We start from the raw sequence: 17,235 nt of genomic DNA on the forward strand, positions 1-17,235 counted from the left end.
GGGGGGGGTCGGGGGAGAGCAGGGCGCATGCGCGGCCTCTCGGGCTGCACCCCGTCCCGCTGCGGCAGGCGGCGCGTGCGCAGTGCGAGCGGCCGCGACTTTTCTGGCGGCCCTGTCCCCGCCGGGCCCCTTCGGGCGCTTTGTGGCGCTGAGGGCCCGGGCCGCCCGCGTCACTTCCCGCACGCGGGGAGCGGGGAGCGGGGAGGCGCCCGGCGGGGCCCGGGGCGGCGGCGGCGGCACCCGCGGGCCTGGCCCGGATCCCGATCCCGGTCCCGGTCCCGCGACGCTGCCGCGGCCCCGCCATGGCCGTGTTCGCCACCCCCCGGGAGGCCTTCGGCGCCCTGCGGCCCGCCTGCGTGCGGCTGACCCAGGCGCAGACCGCCGAGAACGTGGCGCTGCTGCGGGCCCGGCTGGCGGCGGTGGGCGCGGCGGCGCTGCAGGAGCTGCAGGAGTACGTCCTCTTCCCGCTGCGCCTCGCCCTCGCCTCGCCGGGGCCCCGGCGGGAGCGGCTGGCTCAGAGCGCGGCGCGGGGCCTGGCCGCCGTGCTGGGCGCCACCCGCCTGCGGGGCCCGGAGCTGCTGCGGGAGCTGCTGGCCGAGCTCTGCGCCTGCCTCGCCCCCGGGACCGGCCCCCCGCAGGCCCCGGCCCCGGCCCCGGCCCCGGCCTCGGAGGAGCTGAAGCTGGCCGTGGTGGAGGCGCTGCACGCCCTGATCCATTCCGCAGACGGGGACGTTATCTTGTCGCTGTACCAGCCGCCGGCCCTGCACCTCCTGGGGTTCGCCGTGTCCCTGCTCCTGGGCCTGGCGGAACGGGAAAGAGCAAAGCAGGTCAAGATCTCCGCCCTGAAGTGTCTGCAGGCCCTCGTTCTGCGGTGTGAGTGCCAGCAGCACAGGCGGCTGCGTGAAGATGAGGAGCAGCAATGTGGGGATTCGTTTGCTTCGTTTCTGCCTGGCGTTTCTATTGCGCTGTCTCGAGTTATTACCGCAGACATCAAACAAGGTCACGGAACCACCGTCACTGCCATCAGAGTGTTTTATCGGGTTGTCGGTTTGGTCATGGCTGATGAACAGCTAGCCAGGATCCCGGAGAATAAAGAGAAGCCGTCAGTGGAACAAAGTGGAGTATCAAAACTGGCGGTCCATAGAGGACCTGACTGGAGTAAAAATACCGCAGAAAAACTCTCTCTCCTCTTACATAAGATTGTTGAACGTTCTTCAGTTCACTCGCACTGGAAAGTGAGACTGGAGCTGGTGGAACTCGTCCATCACTTAGTGAGGAACTGCAGGCAGTCACTGGTGGACTCGTTCACTCATCTTCTAAAGGCCTTGGTCGGGCTGGTTAACGATGAAAACAGCGAAGTCCAAAGCAGATGTAACGAGGTTCTGCAGCACATTGCAGAGCAGCAGCTGGTAGCACACAACAGGGCTCTTGCTGATGTTCTCTCGGAGAACCTCCATTCCCTCGCCACAGCTCTGCCTCGCCTGATGAACTCTCAGGACGACACGGGCAAGTTTGCCACCTTGAGCTTATTGCTTGGCTACCTGAAGCTGCTGGGCCCCAAGGTTAACATTGTCCTCAACTCCGCATCCCACCTCCAGCGTCTGTCCAAAGCACTGATGCAAGTTCTGGAGCTGGACGTGACAGATGTGAAGATAGTGGAAGACAGGCGCTGGGGCTCTGGGAGCGGGTACGAGGGCTCCTTGCAGCATGGTGTGCAGAAGGGCAGATGCCAGAAGAAATACTTCCGCTTCTTCACGGAGGAAAAAGTTTTCCAGCTCCTTCAGCAAGTTTGCCGTGTTCTTGGCTACTATGGAAACCTCTACTTGCTCGTGGATCATTTCATGGGGCTGTACAGCGAGTCTGCCATGTACCGAAAGCAGGCTGCAATGGTCCTCAATGAGCTGATTGCAGGAGCTGCTGGCGTGGGGGTGGATGTCCTTCAGGAAAGGGAAGTTTCACTGAACGTGGATGATATCAAAGGGTCCATAACGTCCATTCTTGATGAGTACACAGACCAGGCAAACTGGTATTTAGTCACCAGCATTGATGCAGAAGAAACCAGCCATGAGCTCTCTGTGAATCATTCAGGACTTGCTGCCCTCCCAGGGGCTGCCTGCGGCAGCGTTCTGCCGTCCCCAGACCCGCGTGTAACGACCCGCACCATGAACAGCAACATCTGGCAGATCTGCATCCAGCTGGAAGGGGTCGGCTGCTTCGCTGCGGTCCTCGGGAAAGAATTCCGGTTGCTTCTGCTGTCAGCTCTCTACCCAGTGTTGGAAAAGGCCGGAGACAAGACTCTGCTCATCAGTGAGACGGCGATGGGAACGCTGGTGGACATATGCGAGGCCTGCAGTTACGACTCCGTGCAGTGTTTGATTAATGAGAATTCTGACTACCTGGTGAACGGGATTTCCCTGAATTTGCGCCATTTGGCACATCAGCCGCACGCGTCCCAGGTGCTGGACACTATGCTGAGGCACTCGGATGCCAGCTTGCTGCCGCTGGTAGAAGACGTTATCCAAGACGTCCTGTCGACGCTAGATCAGTCGTACAATCACCAGGCCTCCACCTTCCTCGGGGTCCTCTACTCGCTAATGGCAGCTCTAGGTACCTAAGCGATGTTTACTTTGCGCAATTCAGTGTTAGTGTAACTGAGGGTACAGCAGGATGACAACTTTGCCTTGCTTGTGGGCCAGTGCTTAAGCAAAGATTGCCAGTAGCGTCCGCGCTCCACAGGCAGTTTCTGTTTGGCCTGCAGAGCTGCAGGAACGTGGCCTGTAGTGGCTCAGACAGGATGGGTGCGCTCCTCCCAGAAACGCCCTGCAGAAGCGCTCGGGGCTTATTGCTGCATCCGTCAGGGCTGTAGGAGGTGTGCACCATCAGGGAGGTCACGGTGATGTGACCGCTGGTGCCTGCTCTGTAGCTCAATCCCACGAGACTCGAGAGTCATATTCTTCTGCCAAGGAACCTGTGGTAGCCTGCTGACCTGCAGGAAGGGATCACGAATGCTCGGTGACATCTCAGTTCCTCTTTTGCAGTCAAGTGGTTCGGACCGTCCTGCAGCGAGGAACACCAGCGAAGGCAGGCTGCCGAGTGGCAGAGCGGGACTTTGGCCCAGGTGCAGCCGGCGATAACAAGGCAAGAAGTGGAGCAATTCTTCCTCGACTATGTCAGACAGAAGCAGGTTGCAGAGGGCAATCTTTCTGACTCTGGTGATGAGGAGGCAGGTCAGTACTGTGCGTGACTGACAAAGTGTCTTCAGCTTAGAGACAGACGGTGAGCTGGGAGGCTTCCTTTTGGCGGATGGTGGGGGTAGAACTGGGTTGAAAGACTAACATGCTCACGGTAGTCTCAGATCTGCCTTGAGCCAACCGTAGCTCATGTGAGGTGCTGCTTGGTGTTCTTGCTTTGTTCTGTGCTCAGGGGGAGGGAAAAAAAAAGTAAAATGTTTGCAGATCGAGGCGTGGCCTAGCTCTAAGCCATAAAAACTGGGTATTTTCTCACTCATAAGAGGCACGTGGGGTTCAGGACCCAAACTTGCCTCTTTCCAGAATCCTACTGCATCTTCCTCAGCCTCTCTTGGGAATCTCTGTACCATTTTTTCTTGGCTAATAATGTTGCTGCTTCCTTCCCACCTTGCCTTTAAAGGCCCTGCAGACATTCATATAGGGAACTTTTTAGCCTTTACTGGGCTATGCCGAAATCCTGACCTTTAAATACTTCATCTTTAGATACCCTGGCTTTTCATTTTCAGTAAAAATCAATGGAAAATGAAGAACTCTGTGGTAAAGAGAGACTGCAAATGTCACACCAATTGCATCGTCCAGTAAAGAAAGCAAAACTTCCCCAGTCCCACAGTCTGAATCTGCCGCTGAACTCACAGAGCTCAAGCATATCTGTTTATATCTAAGCATGCTCAAAAATGCCAAAGGTCTCAACTGGGAATTTGCAGAGTAGTTTTGTGTGCGTGTTGTGATCTCCCAGAATCTCCAAGTCGTTTTCATGGCTTCAGTAACAGTTTTGTCTTCCAGATGAGGTTCCCCCTGTTGCTAAACCTGAGCCAAGCAACTCCGACACAGAAGGAGAAACTCCTCTGCCAAGCCATGCTCAGCTGGCCAAAGATGTGATGGAAAGGTGCATCCACTTGCTGTCTGACAGGAACCTCCGTGTGCGGCTGAAGGTGAGTGAACGCCGGCTTTGAGGGGACAGGTGGTGCCGTGGAGGGGGCTGGTAGCTCCTCACCGTGTACATGGTGCCCGTCGGGCCTCCTGCTGTAACGAGGTTAGTGCTGCCATATGCCTGTTCAGGACAGCCCCTCCAAGTGTTGGCAAGAAAAAGGGAGGCAGTTTTCTGAAGGTAGTCCGTTTCAGGAACGGCAGCCAGGCTGAGCGTGATCGTAAGGGTGGCTTCATGGCAGGCACCTTTCCGCGGTGCCCACGACAGTCAAGTCTCCTGCCTCAGCCTGAGGTGAAGGAAGGAGAAGCATCTTTCTCCCATCCTCCTTCCTCACTCAGACTGTAGTGCACAGACTAATGAACATTTCGGAAGTGCCGGGGTTATGATAAGCAGGGCTAAAAGCCTGTTTTTTTTTTTTTTAATTATGAAAATCCTTTGAAGGCGTCCTCCTTTTAAACTGCAAAGCAAGACAGAAAATGCAGCAGTGAGGCATAACCCAGATTCTTAGCGCAGCAGCCCCAGTCCTACAAGGTGATCTTGCTGCTGTGCAACAGGAACAGTAGGGTCCTAGTGCACAGCCCAGCCTGCAGCATCTGGCTGGAAATTGTGCCCTGGTTCCAGCCTGGCCCCATAGCACGGTGCCGGGTTATGTCCCTGGGCTGCTTGGTGCTTTCAGAAGTGGGCCTGTGCTCCGTGCACTGTTCAGTTATCCCAGCTCATGCTGAGGTGAAACTGTACCCTCTTGGATTAGAGCCCTTCTTTTTCCTCGCTCCCTGCTGTGGTGCTGGGCACCCACATGAATGCCTCGTGCTGGCACTGCAGCACCCTGAAAGTCTGTCATCTGCCCCTCGCGCACAGGTCCTGGACGTGCTGGAGCTCTGCGTAACTGTGCTACATCCTCACGGAAACCATCTGCTTCCCATGGCTCATCGTGTCTGGCCAGCTCTCGTCACCCGGCTGATTAGCGATGACCCTCTGGCAGTGCTGAGAGCCTTCAAGGTACAGCAGTGAATCTTTGCCAGCAGCCTTCAAGCTGGTGCTTAGAAGGCAAGCAGCTCAGGCACTGCTGTGACCAGTGAGAGGAACGCTGAGTTTGGGGGGTGATTTTTTTTAATGTTGTTCAGAACACAGGGTCACCACCCTGCACTGGGTGGGCTTGTACCGCTCTTAACCACAGCTTGTCCACAGATGAAACCTTGACACTGTTCCTGGGGGAAACAGCAATATTCGTAGTTACTGCAGGGAAGAGGAAAGTGGTTCTTTTACCACCTAAGCAGCTGACTGTCAGAGGCATTATGTAGTACAACTTGCCCTTGCTGGAACTCCAGTCTCACTAACCCCCTGTGGAAGGCTTAGACTGAAGAGAAGGGAACGTTTAGCAATTGAGGCATTGGCAGGGGAGGGGAGAGGTTAAGCAAAGACTTAGCCTCATAATAACACTTCAAAAGAGTTCCTGGCCACATCTACTGACGGCATTCTTCTTCCTGAATCACAAGTTAAACAATAAAACGCGATGCCCGAGGTTGACAGCCCCAGAGTTTCACCGGGCTTCCTGCGCTGTGCAGAATGAAATTCATTTTCAAATCCTTCAGTGTGAATAAAAGGAAAGTTTTGATTCCCCAAATTCAAGAAGCCAGGCACTAGAATTTCAGAGTGCCTGCCCTAAAAAGAAGGATGAGATCACTGCTTAAAAACTAACTCTTGGAAAGTTCAAAGGATAATTACAGTTAACGTTGCATTTGGGTTTTGTTGTGAGAAGTCCCGTGTGAGTGTTACCTTTCTACATCTGAGGACAGTAAATACAGTGTCAGTATAAGCCAAACACAACACAACCAGGATCTCGGTCCGGCACACTAAGACCACGTAGTGGAACTTCAGTGAAATTCCAAGAGAGAGCCATGTTCTGGCCACTTGGGTGAGCCCTGTAGATTCCCCCCTTCGTTTTCATACCTGTTTAAGGCCATTCTCTAGGCCTGTTTGGATTTTATCCTGGGTGCACACCAGTAGCGCTGGGTGCCCTATGCTGTAGTGTATTGGCCTTTCTGTTACATGGCATGGTGCTGATGGGCTGTTGCCACCACATAGGTGATTTATATTTTAACAGCATCTTCCATCAGGCTCCTTCAGCACTTCTAAACAGGCCTTCACAAGTCAATCGTACTTTTACCATGCTGAGGAAAGAAAGGCAGGCCCAGGAGGTTAGCAATGTGAAACGGAACAGCAAGAAGCAGCTCACTCAGCCTCTCCATCAAGCATTTGCCTTCTGCTTTCTGTGGGAAGTGGTGGTAGGTGAGATCACATCGCTTTCAACTGTAAAAAAATTATCAAAGGAGATGCTTTACCCCCAGCGTTGCCGAAGGGTGCAGAGAACAATATTCTTGAGTAGCCTACTCACAGATAAGGTGCACTTATCCTCCAGTAACTGATGTTTCTCCACTAGGTGCTGTGTACCCTGGCTCAAACGTGTGGGGACTTTTTGAGACAGAGATTCTCCAAAGATGTCCTGCCTAAGCTGACCAGTTCCCTCCTTAGCCAGGCCCCAGCAAGTGCCAGAGCTGGGCCTGTGTACAACCACACGCTTGCTTTCAAGTTACAGCTGGCTGTGTTGCAGGGACTGGGGTCTCTGTGCGAGAAGCTGGACATGGGTGAGTACCAGGGGAAGCGTAGGTTGTATGAGATCTCTCCCCAGCTTGACTTCTCCTTTCATCTTGGCTGACCAGGCCTGTCCTGGTTTCTCATCCTGCTGCTGCCCCATGGGACTGATTTCCAGATCTTCTCCACCCTCATCCCACTCAGGTCCTGCTGGACCTTAATCTGTCCTCTTTCAGAGCTCTGTAAAGAGAAGCTAGTCACTCTTTACTCCCCAAGACACAAATGGGGAGAGAGCTTCCCAGTACCTTGCGGAATCTGACTGCTCATCTCATTTGTGCATGAGAAGTGGGTATAAAGTAGAGTGCTTGAGTTGCTGCAGCCAGATCTGTTGGGTCAGGCTTTGTTCGTAATTAATGGAAGAACTGGAAACCAGATGAGGCTTCTGGCTAAGCTGACTGGTTCTATTCTGGGGCATCTCTCTGGATGACCTTTCACATGCAGCATGTCATATGGAATAAAACTCTCTGAAATTCTTCTGGGTTAAATTTCTGGAGTTGACTTTGATGAGGGAGAGGGTTTGCTTGCTAGTTGCTGTTTTCCTGTCTCAATGCCCTTGATTGCTTTCCTAGCTCTACAGCAAGATTTTCTAGAGGAGAGGTCATCAGAGCTCTGGGTCAGAAGGTTCAAAGGCTCAGAAGCCACTTGCTGCCAATTTAGAGCAGATTCAATTAGGCGGCAGCAGCTGAGTAGGTTACCTCCTACCCTTCTTTTCTGTTCCATTCTGCAGGTGAGAGTGACCTGAATAAAGTGGCAGATGCTTGCCTGATTTACCTGAGTGCCAAGCAACCCATGAAGTTGCAAGAAGCTGCCCAGAGGTAATGTCTTTTAAATGCAGGTGTATCTGGTGTACAAGTAATGTGGGAAGAGGGGGAGAAAGGTAACCCCTTTCCTTTTGCCCCTTTCTCATTCCTTCCTCCAGCACATCTGTGTCCTGTAGAACAGGGTCTCTCATAGAAGCTAACCCTTGCTCTGAGAAGGCTGGGAGAGGTTAAAAGAGCATAAACAGTTTAGGTGAGCATGCATTTGCCCTATGAAGCGTTGACAGACATACTTGACTAGTTGGTGTTCAAAATCCTGCTCAACATGTTCCTGCTGTCAGGATAAGAAATCGCTGCTGCCATATGTTGTCACCTGGAAACAAGGGCAGAGATTTCAGCAGACAAAACGAGTCCAGTTACAGAACGCGGGAAATGAAGAAGAAAGCCATGCGTCTCTGTTTCTGCTGAAGGACAAGGAAGAGCCACTCTCTGTCTGTGGCCCACCATCCCTCTCCTAATGGGAGAGGTAGCCAGCTGTGAGCAGGTTCAGCAGGCACTGCGGATTTCGGAGGGCAGAATGTTAAAAAGAGAAAAGCTGTCAGCTCCCTTTCACCTGAGTGCAAGCCTCCCAGGGGTGTGCAAGGTGTGAAGAGCTTTTGTGTGGCTGGGCAGCAGCTTAGACAGAGGGAGCTCTCAGAAGCTGTAGCTGTACCTTTGTTTGTATTCCTGAGTTGGTGAGAGTCGGTTTATTTTTACCTTAGTGGCTTTCATTGCATCGCTGCAGGCTTCAGCAGCATTTGTTCTGCAAAGGGGTTCTTTGCTGTAGGCTTGCATACCCTTGATAGAATATAATGTGCATCTGTGTAAGCAATGCTGGCATGGGAAACAGAACACCAGGATTTATCTATTTGGAAACTTAAGCTTTTAAATCGTTAACAAAGCAGGCTGAAGAGCTGTGTAATTTCCACCCCCCACACGACAGGGGTGGGGAGTGAATACTGAATTGGCCCTATGATGCAGTAGGGTTATTAGAAGGTGTGTTATGAAGCAAGCTCACTGGTGTTGGAGAAGGGGGAACAAAGCTGTCAGCAAAGACAGTTTTCTCATGTGTATATATATATATATATATGTTTTTAAGAGAAAAATGCCACATTACATTGCTCCCCCCATGTCTTTGATGCACCATACGTGACGTATTTTACCAAATGAAACAGGGTCTTCTGTGATCAGTTATCTTTGTTGGCCAGACACATACACGCATCATGTCTGGCCTGATACTAACCATGCAGATGGTAATAATTGCAGTTTTTACAATTTCCCTACACTCCTTGACACCTTTTTTTTTTTAAATTGTTATTATTTTAGTCCTATCTGACTTGGAGCCAGGCTGGATCAGTGTTAAACATGTCACAATCACTTTTACCTACAGTATGCATGACTGATAGGAGGTTTCAGCTTGGAAAAGTCAAAATTAGTTTGCACCGTAACAGTCGACTCTAGCACCAGGATAAGAATCACTTCCCAGCCATGCTTCAGCTTCCTTTCGTAGGCTGCTTAACCTCCAGATTCCTATACGCTCCAGTCCTTTTCTTTGCTCTCCACATGTCTGAGAGTAGTCCTACAAACTGACTTAGACTGTCACATGTAGGGCCCTTTGCATCGAGGCAAGGGCAAATTATCAGCCTGCTACATGAAATTTTCTGCATTTTAAATGCTTCTAAAAGCAGATAGAACAGAACTAATCTTATTCACAGCCTGAGTGCCAACATACATCACGTAACTCAGCTTTATCACTACAGAAATCATACGAAGTAAAAGGATGCTTGGAATCAGCTTGCCATATTGATTTATATGAAGTGGCCTTTGCTCACCTTTTTGGATTCTTACACAACTCATGAGTTGTGACCTGCCAGGAGGAAGGTTAGCTCTTACAAAGTCAGTTGTCGCTGCAGTAACTCCCTGCATTGATTAAGTTTGATTTTAAAGTGAAGATTCTCTAGGTATGCAAAGGGCTGAGCAGGAATTTTGTGCCAAGGTGCTGGTGTCACCAAAAAAAAACAAAAAAGAGGCACAGGGTGGGGGGGGTTGTCTGTCTTTCAGGAATGTTATCATGCTCCAGGGAGGCTATTTAATCCCATTTATGGGACCCTGTAGTTTTATTAGATGAAGCAGTGGGAATAAGAGAATTTGGTAAATGCAGCTTTGTGCAATACTCGAGGCAAAAATAGATGCTGGGAAAAAAAATGAACCCCAGCATGTCTGAGGAAGAGAAAGTGGGACTGTAGGCTTTGTTATGACTGCTGGTAGTATTCCAGGAGAGAAATACTACCAAAATCTTGCCTAAATTTAAAAAAAAAAAAAGGAGTTTGGGAATGCCAGGGAACACTAGATACATCTTCACCTTTATTGAAAATAAACCAGTGTACCTCTGGGTAAAGTGACCAGAAACACTTGAGCAGCTAAGGGGTTGTGTTGTAGGGCCACAGCCTGGGGACAAGGTCGGCGAGGGAGGAAATAGTGTTAACTGGAAGTCGCATTGTGTAAAACTGAGCTTCTGATCAATTTAGTAAGTGGCAACACCTCTGACAAGCTTCTCACTTTGGGGGAAAAAAAAAAAAAACTTTGAAGGAAAAGAGATTAAGAAATTGTCGTTGGCCTATGTCAACACTTTACAAATAGCTCTACAGTCTTTCCAGTTTGAAGTGACTGTTTTGAAATTTACACTTCTTTTCAATAAATGTTTACAGTCTGTGAAGTTTACCATTTGACCTTTCAGTCAGCATTCTGGATAGGAATGTTTTTTCTAGGATGCAGAAATAATTTCTCCAGTTCTTACTGAAGTCTGTGGCGAGCTGTATTTAGTTAAATATCCAGCATAGCTGCAAAAGCCAGAAAGAGTTGTCCTTTTGCCAGCCTGCTCACACTGTGCCGTGACTTCACTTAGAGCTTGGGAAAATACAAGGCACCAGAATAGCCTGACTCTGCTTTGTGCCGGCAGAACAAGTTGTTTAGCACAACTAGAACAAATATGAGCTATTTTGGGATCTTTTTAGTTACCAAATTTGATTACACAGCATTAGACCTCTTTTGGTTTGACTGTGTAGCTTATTGGATACTTATTGACAGCTGTCATTTGCAAGGTGGGCTGAAGTACACTAAAACAGGCACCTGCACAAGGCAAAATTCAATAAAATTATATTTAAGTAAAAAAAAGCCAAAACAGAAAACAAACCTGTATTAACCCCAGGTTTCTTTGCCATGGAAACAGGTTGCTTAGGAACTATCCAAGAGTTAGTTTGGAAATGTTAAAGTCAAGTTGTTCTTTAAGCTGCATAGCACTCCGGGTTATCAGGAGTGAATCACACACCTCAGGCCATTATGGGCACAAGAGGCAGTGGGGTTCTCCAGGGACCAGCTAATCTCTCGAGGGCTGCCCTCTCCAGACTGAGACGAGGTTGAAGACCAGGGTATTTCAGCTGTGAGTGTAAGAGTTAAAGCTGTATATGTGCTGGAAAAGCCAATGCCAGCTGAATGCCATTCCCCATTCCCACGTTTACTTCCCAGTGGTTCATCTTTCTTGCCCAGGACTATCCCCCAGCCATAAGGAGTGAGGCTGATCTCTGTGCAGCTGCCCATCACAAGCCAGGGGAAACCACCGGGGACCTGCTGCTCCCTGGCAGGCCGGCAGCTCTGTGCTCCCACTGCCACAGCCAAGCGAGCACCAGGAGAGCACTGGCAGCTGCCGAGGCTTGGAGAGCCAGTGCAGGGCTTTCAGCAGGTGGCAGCTCTAGACCCTGCCCTGGCAAGGCTGCCCGTGCTTCTGCTCAGCCTGGCAGCCCTGGGAGGCTAGCACTTGGGGCAGGCCAGTTCTCCCTGTCCAGGCAGCGTAGCTGCAATATCAGAGAGGTAGGGGAACAGAGACCCTTGAGTTCACCTGGGCCTGGCTGTGCACCACGAAGAAGGCATTTTGCACTGTTGCCAAACACAGCGATCACATTGGAGCACATTCAGGTTGTATGCCTCTGGAAATGAGGGACAGGCTCTGCAAACACAAGTCTCACCCACAGAAGATGTGATCCTCCGAGTTTAGCACCCCCTCGTGCAATGCTGAGACCAAAGCCCGGGTCAGGTATTCACCAGCTGCTTGCTTGAGGTCAATAATGTACCGCATAGCATAAGAACTATTTCCTGTCACTCAGTGGTAGACTGAAAACACTGAGCTGTCTCTTGGGCACAGGAGCCATCTTAATGACTGTCTAATGAGCCTCCAAACCTATCAATTTGGAGAGGCTGCAGACAATGCCAAAGCTTTCCATAGCTGCCTATAATGACCCTCTTGGGCACAAATCAAAAGGCCTTCTCCTTACTCTTTCTTTTCTTCCCCTTGTTTTCTGAAGTGTTTTCCTCCACTTAATGCTTGTGGACCCTGACAGCACCTGGCTCCTCCTGAACGAGGTCTGCTGCCCTCACCTGTATGAGCCTCCCCACACCAGCTTGCAGCCTGTGAAGCTTCGTGGGATGGGGAGGCAGCGGAATGAGTTCACTGACAACGTCCTGCTCCTGCTGGAGAAGCTGCAGCAACAGGAGAGCAGCGTGCTGCAGGCTGGCACACAAGAGGCATCTCCTGCTTGACAGACCTGCACAGCAGCTGGCAGAGGAAAGAAGAACCACCAGGATAGTTCTCACAGAAATCCTGTCATTTAGGCCCTGATTCATTCCAGGGAAAACCATTGCATGATCTGGGGGTACTGGCTGAGACACCTTACCCATGGGCAAAAGGTGTGTTTGTGTGTTTTTTTGTGTTTTTTTTTTTTTTTTAAAAAGTGTATGAAAATGAGGTGGGTACCTTACCCTGGTTCCTTCAGGCTTCTACTTCTCTGCACATGGTGTTGGAGGAAATCCAAGGGTCACAGCACATTTGTTTCTTCCATACAAAGTATTTTTCCAGAAATGACTTCCCAGCACCTGCTTGTTGGGCGATGCCCCTTCAGCACCTTACACACACACTTCTGACCCTCCTCACTACTGCAGTGTTCTGTCCTGTTCACACCTGGAAAGTCATCTGCCAACCTGAAATGAAAGTTCTTTTCTGGCCTTAACCTTCCAGGAGAGGCATAAGTTTTGGGTACATTAGAAATCCTTTTCTGATATTAACTGATACTAAAAACAAGAGTTAAATGCATTTCCAGTTAATTCCTCACTAGTATTGCTGACAAGAATGGCATCCCCATATCCCTATAGAAATACCAAGGCTCTTCCCTTACAGTTTACAAAAACTGGCCAAACAAATTGTGCTGCTTAATTCTCACTATTGAGCTGTGAGAGGGTTTTTAAGAAAACGGCCAGCCTTGATTTGGTGATTTAAGAATCCCCCTTATTCCCAGATTGCAGCTATTTTGTGCAGGCTGTTTCTCAGACCTGCCAGATTTTCAACACCCGCCCCAAGAACCAGACTTAGCATCTGCCCCTGCCCCAGGACAGCTTACTGGTGGGTGCCTACCAGGTCAGATGGCAACATTTGGTGTGAGCACGTTGGTGCTGTGCAGTGCCACTGGTTGCCTGAGTGGGTGCAGTACCGTGCAGCAAGTGGGGGAGCAGATGAATCTGCAAGTCCTGCTTTGCCCCTGCCAAGAGACTTCCAGAACCACAGTACAGCCTCATTGCTCGCTCACCTGGAAGCTGCGCTGGGGCACTCCCCAGCACCACGTCCTCTGGGCTCCTTCCCTTGAGGCTGTCTGCAAGTGCTTGGTTTGCTCTCAGACCACACCGTGCCCTGGATTCATCAGGCTCACCCAGGGTGACTTCTGGCAGCCAGCTACTTTCAGACATGCTTGTGAAAGTTTTATGCTAGTAAAGTGAAAGGACAGATCTTGACTATGAATTTGGAAGCAAGCTGAGAAATACAAAAACCAGTGCAATAAACTGATTGTTAAAGGGAACAGGCTTTGTACGTTACTGTTGGGAATCTCAGGTGAGCATCCAGAAGGCATCTCAACTGTTGGGACTGAGGGGACTGCTGCTGATGCTTGTGCACACCCCTCATTGGAGATGGCTTCCCCTCATCTTCTTGTTCTTATTTATACTTCATTCCTGGTTGTTTTCCCCAGGAAGACACAGCCTGGTGGCTTCGTTCCAAGTAGGACAAGGCTGCAGTTCAGCTTTCACCCCTTATGCTTTTTTAAATAGATATTCAGTGCTTAACATTGGGCTGCATTTTGTAGAAGGAGCCACTCAGAGTTGATCTGACGGGAAGATGGGAGAAGCAGGCAGGTGAAATATTACCTTTGGTCTCCAAAGCACTCCTGGGGTTGCAGAATTTTCTAGATCATTGTAGCACTTTATAAAATTCCTCTGTCAGGTGCAGACATTGCATCAGACCAGCATCAGACGAATCAGCAGCACAGCGATGGCACTCGCTGCTCCTGCCCAAGCCATCTGTTCGGTCTCTCCACCCACTGCTTCTCCCTGCCCTCTCTGTAGCCAGCAGTATGGGGCTGTCACAGGCTTGTCACGGGCTGTGCCTCTTGCCAGAGAGGTACAAGTTAAACATTGCTGTGGGAAACCCATGCCATTCAACGGCTTGATAGCAGCCCCCAGCCAGCCTGGCGAGAAACACCCTTCCCATTACCAGCCTTCACCAGCTCGTCTCAGGCTGCAGATTAATGATCTATCTGCACATGCTCGGCTGCATTTGGATTTGTCACCTCTGGAAAGCAGAAGTACCCCAGCCTTGCTGGAGTCACCTCAGCTGAGACACAAGGCAAGCTTAAAAGAAAAACCAGTACCCTTTCTTCTAGGTTTTTTGTAGAAGAAAAGTACACATGTTTCTGAAATTCTGAAAAGAAAATGATAAAACCAAAGGACAGCTGGCTAGCAGCCCCATTTCTAGAGGTTGCAGGTGTGCCCTGGGGCCATCACCTGCTTTTAATCCCTTTCCCTTCAGTGCTGTTCTAACAAGCCTGTGTTTCCTGCCTCCACAACACAGCCTGTGTGCCCCTCACAGGCTGGGAGCAAGCGCCCTTCAGCCCCCCACAGCCAGAGGCGAGGAGGGCAGACCCAGCACCGCGGTGCCCCCAAAGGAAACCACTGCAGCCACACACCTGCCCGGCTGCCTTTCCAGAACCTGCAGTGGAAAAAAGTCTGGGATTTTAACAGCCAGCCTGGCCTGCAGACCTCAGCGGGGTCTTTGAGGATACTGGCCCACACGAAGGCTCGCCCTCACACATGAGGACAGCCACGCTCAAGGGCAGCAGGGTCACAAAGTCCTTGCTCCCACCCCAGGCCTCGCACCAGCTGCTCCACATTCCCCACAAGCATGCTAGTTCCCATTCCCGGGGTAACAGCACCTTCGGAGCCTCTTGTTTCCCTCACACAAGTGACCTGGAGCATCTCTGAGTCTCCCCACCAGGCCCACCACGAGGTGCTGGAGGGACCCGGCTTGGGGACGAGCACCCAGGGAGGGGACGCCAGGGAAGGGCTGAGGCTCAGGCCCTGTCTGTGAAAGGGAGCAGTCCCACAGCACCGCTGCTGCTCAGGACCCAGCCCAGCGGATGACTGCAGGAGCAGAGGGGTGGTGGCACCACAGCTTCTACGTGCAGCTTCCCAGGAGGTGTTCCTGCACCTCGGGAAGCCACCACACCTCCTGTGGTGCTCCGAGCCCCGGCACAGGCAGGCCCTGGGCCCTGCAGCCATCCCCGAGCTCCTCGCCTGGTGGGGCCGGCACCCTGCAGGCCCCCACTGCTCAAGGCTACCAGAGGGACCGGGCCATCAGTCCCCAATCCCTGCGTCCCACCGCCCCGACATCCCTCCCCGACCGCGGGCTGGGCGAGGGAGGCGGCGGCTGCCTTTTCTCAGCAGGATGGCACAACCAGCAGGAGGGCTGCAACAACGGGAGAGGAATGAGCAAAGTTCTAATTACTAACTTCTCCATGTGGCAGAGGAACAACTGGAACCGGCTGCATCAATAGGAGGGGGGGCCTCGGGCTGTCATTTCAGCCTGGGCTTCCTGGTGACCCAATAAACCAGCCGCCCAGTTCCTGGGCTGAACACGCTCACCACAGACAGCCCACCAAGCCGGGGGGGCCGGGTTGGGCTCCCCACTGCTGCCACACCAACCCACGGCTGCAGGGACATGGCACAAGGCAGCGGGTCACCCCCGGCAGGCAGGGGGCACGCGGTGGGGCCTGGGCTCCATGCTGTCTGCAGCCATCCCCATGCAGCGAGCAGGTCAGGGCGCTGGATCACTGCACTGTGTGCCCCGGGGCCCGGCCATGTCCCATCCTGCTGGCCAGCCTCCGGCACGAGTGGCGGTGCTGAGACCCCCGGCGCTGCCATCCCCAGGCGTCCCGGCTCTCCTGCAGGCCAGCAGGGAGAGGGGCTGGCCTGCTCCGTCACACGGATGCCTGTCACGGCTCTTCCCAGCTTCATTATCACCCCTGCTTTATTATAGGCAGAGTAAATTGCTTTTGTCTGAAGCAGGATAATGGTCAGAAGAGTGCCTGTGTGGAGATGGCATTTTCACGAGGCTCAGCTCCTCCCCGGCAGTGACTTGCATACTAAGCTCAGCCCGCTCGCCTGGCCCTGTTGGACCCGAGGGCTGCCCAGCTCCAGCAGGGCCGGGGGGGGGGGCCACGACACCACCCATGGGTGGGGGGGACGGGGCCAGCTGCATCCCAGCCACCTCCACGCCTGGGAGCAGCTCCGCACCCCGGGGCTGCTGGAGGTGGGGGCATGGCCCCAGGCAGGCACGCAGCCCCCCAGGGGCCCGTTCCGCTCCTGCTCCCAACATCTCACATAAACTCAGCAAAATGAATCTCTTCCAATAAAACCTGTTATTTTTAAAAGCTTGCCTCTAGGTTTTGCAAATTACTACACCAAACAGCACTTTGTTTGCTCGCCATTTGAGGTGATTTGCAGCCTTTCACCCTCCTCAAAGCAGCTCCAGCTCTTCCTTTTCCTCCCCTGTAGACTGTTTTTATTACAGTGGTAGCTGATTTCTCACATCCCTTCTCCTCCCACCCCAGAGATACATTTCTCTGACAAGACGCATCAGAGTGCAACACAAGCACGAGCAGCTCCGTCAGGGAGAGATCTACAGAGCCACCACTGTTATTGCTTGTGGCAAGGCAGAATTTCCAACAAAAGCCCCCTTTCCCTGGAGCTGGTTCATATTTCTCTCCTGACAAAGTATCCAGTGTATTTATAGGCTCCTGTGCAGTTTACTCCCGTGTGATCATGGCTCCTGCAAATGAAACCCACAGCAGGCGGCAAAGGGGAGAGCAGCTCTCGTGGCCATCCCCGGCCATGCCCTTCCTCTGCCTCCAGCGCTGGCTGACACCAAGCCAGCAGCTTTTGCTTTTGTTACTCTAATGCATGACAAATTGCTTAATATCAGCACACCAAGAGGCGAGTGCAATGGAGCTCCAGGGCTTCATAAACCACAAAGGAGCTGGGGGACACTACAGCGCAGGTGCTCACCCGACAGGCAGCAGGGCTGAGCTGGGCGCTGCTGAAGCCCCGGGAGCTCCTCTCCAACTGATGGGGCAGAGCCTGGCCCCGCTGCACCCACCCCAAGCATCCCTGGTGCAGTACAACCCCCACTTACCACAGCCACATCCCACACACAGACCAGCACCACCCTATTGCAGCT

The 17,235-nt window shown here is 52.2% G+C and overlaps 1 protein-coding gene across 1 annotated transcript; it reads left to right on the forward strand.

Moving 5' to 3' along the window:
- Positions 1-195: 195 nt before the first annotated feature.
- TTI1 (TELO2 interacting protein 1) lies at positions 196-13,515 on the forward strand. Its single transcript, XM_040575368.1, has 7 exons — positions 196-2,607; positions 3,039-3,227; positions 4,032-4,180; positions 5,035-5,175; positions 6,617-6,821; positions 7,556-7,643; positions 11,984-13,515. Exons 1-7 carry the CDS (start codon positions 303-305, stop codon positions 12,216-12,218), a joined length of 3,312 nt encoding a protein of 1,103 aa, XP_040431302.1. The 5' UTR covers positions 196-302; the 3' UTR covers positions 12,219-13,515.
- Positions 13,516-17,235: the final 3,720 nt, after the last annotated feature.

This window comes from Cygnus olor, chromosome 16 (genome assembly GCF_009769625.2).
Source record: "Cygnus olor isolate bCygOlo1 chromosome 16, bCygOlo1.pri.v2, whole genome shotgun sequence".
Taxonomy (NCBI): Eukaryota; Metazoa; Chordata; class Aves; order Anseriformes; family Anatidae; genus Cygnus; species Cygnus olor.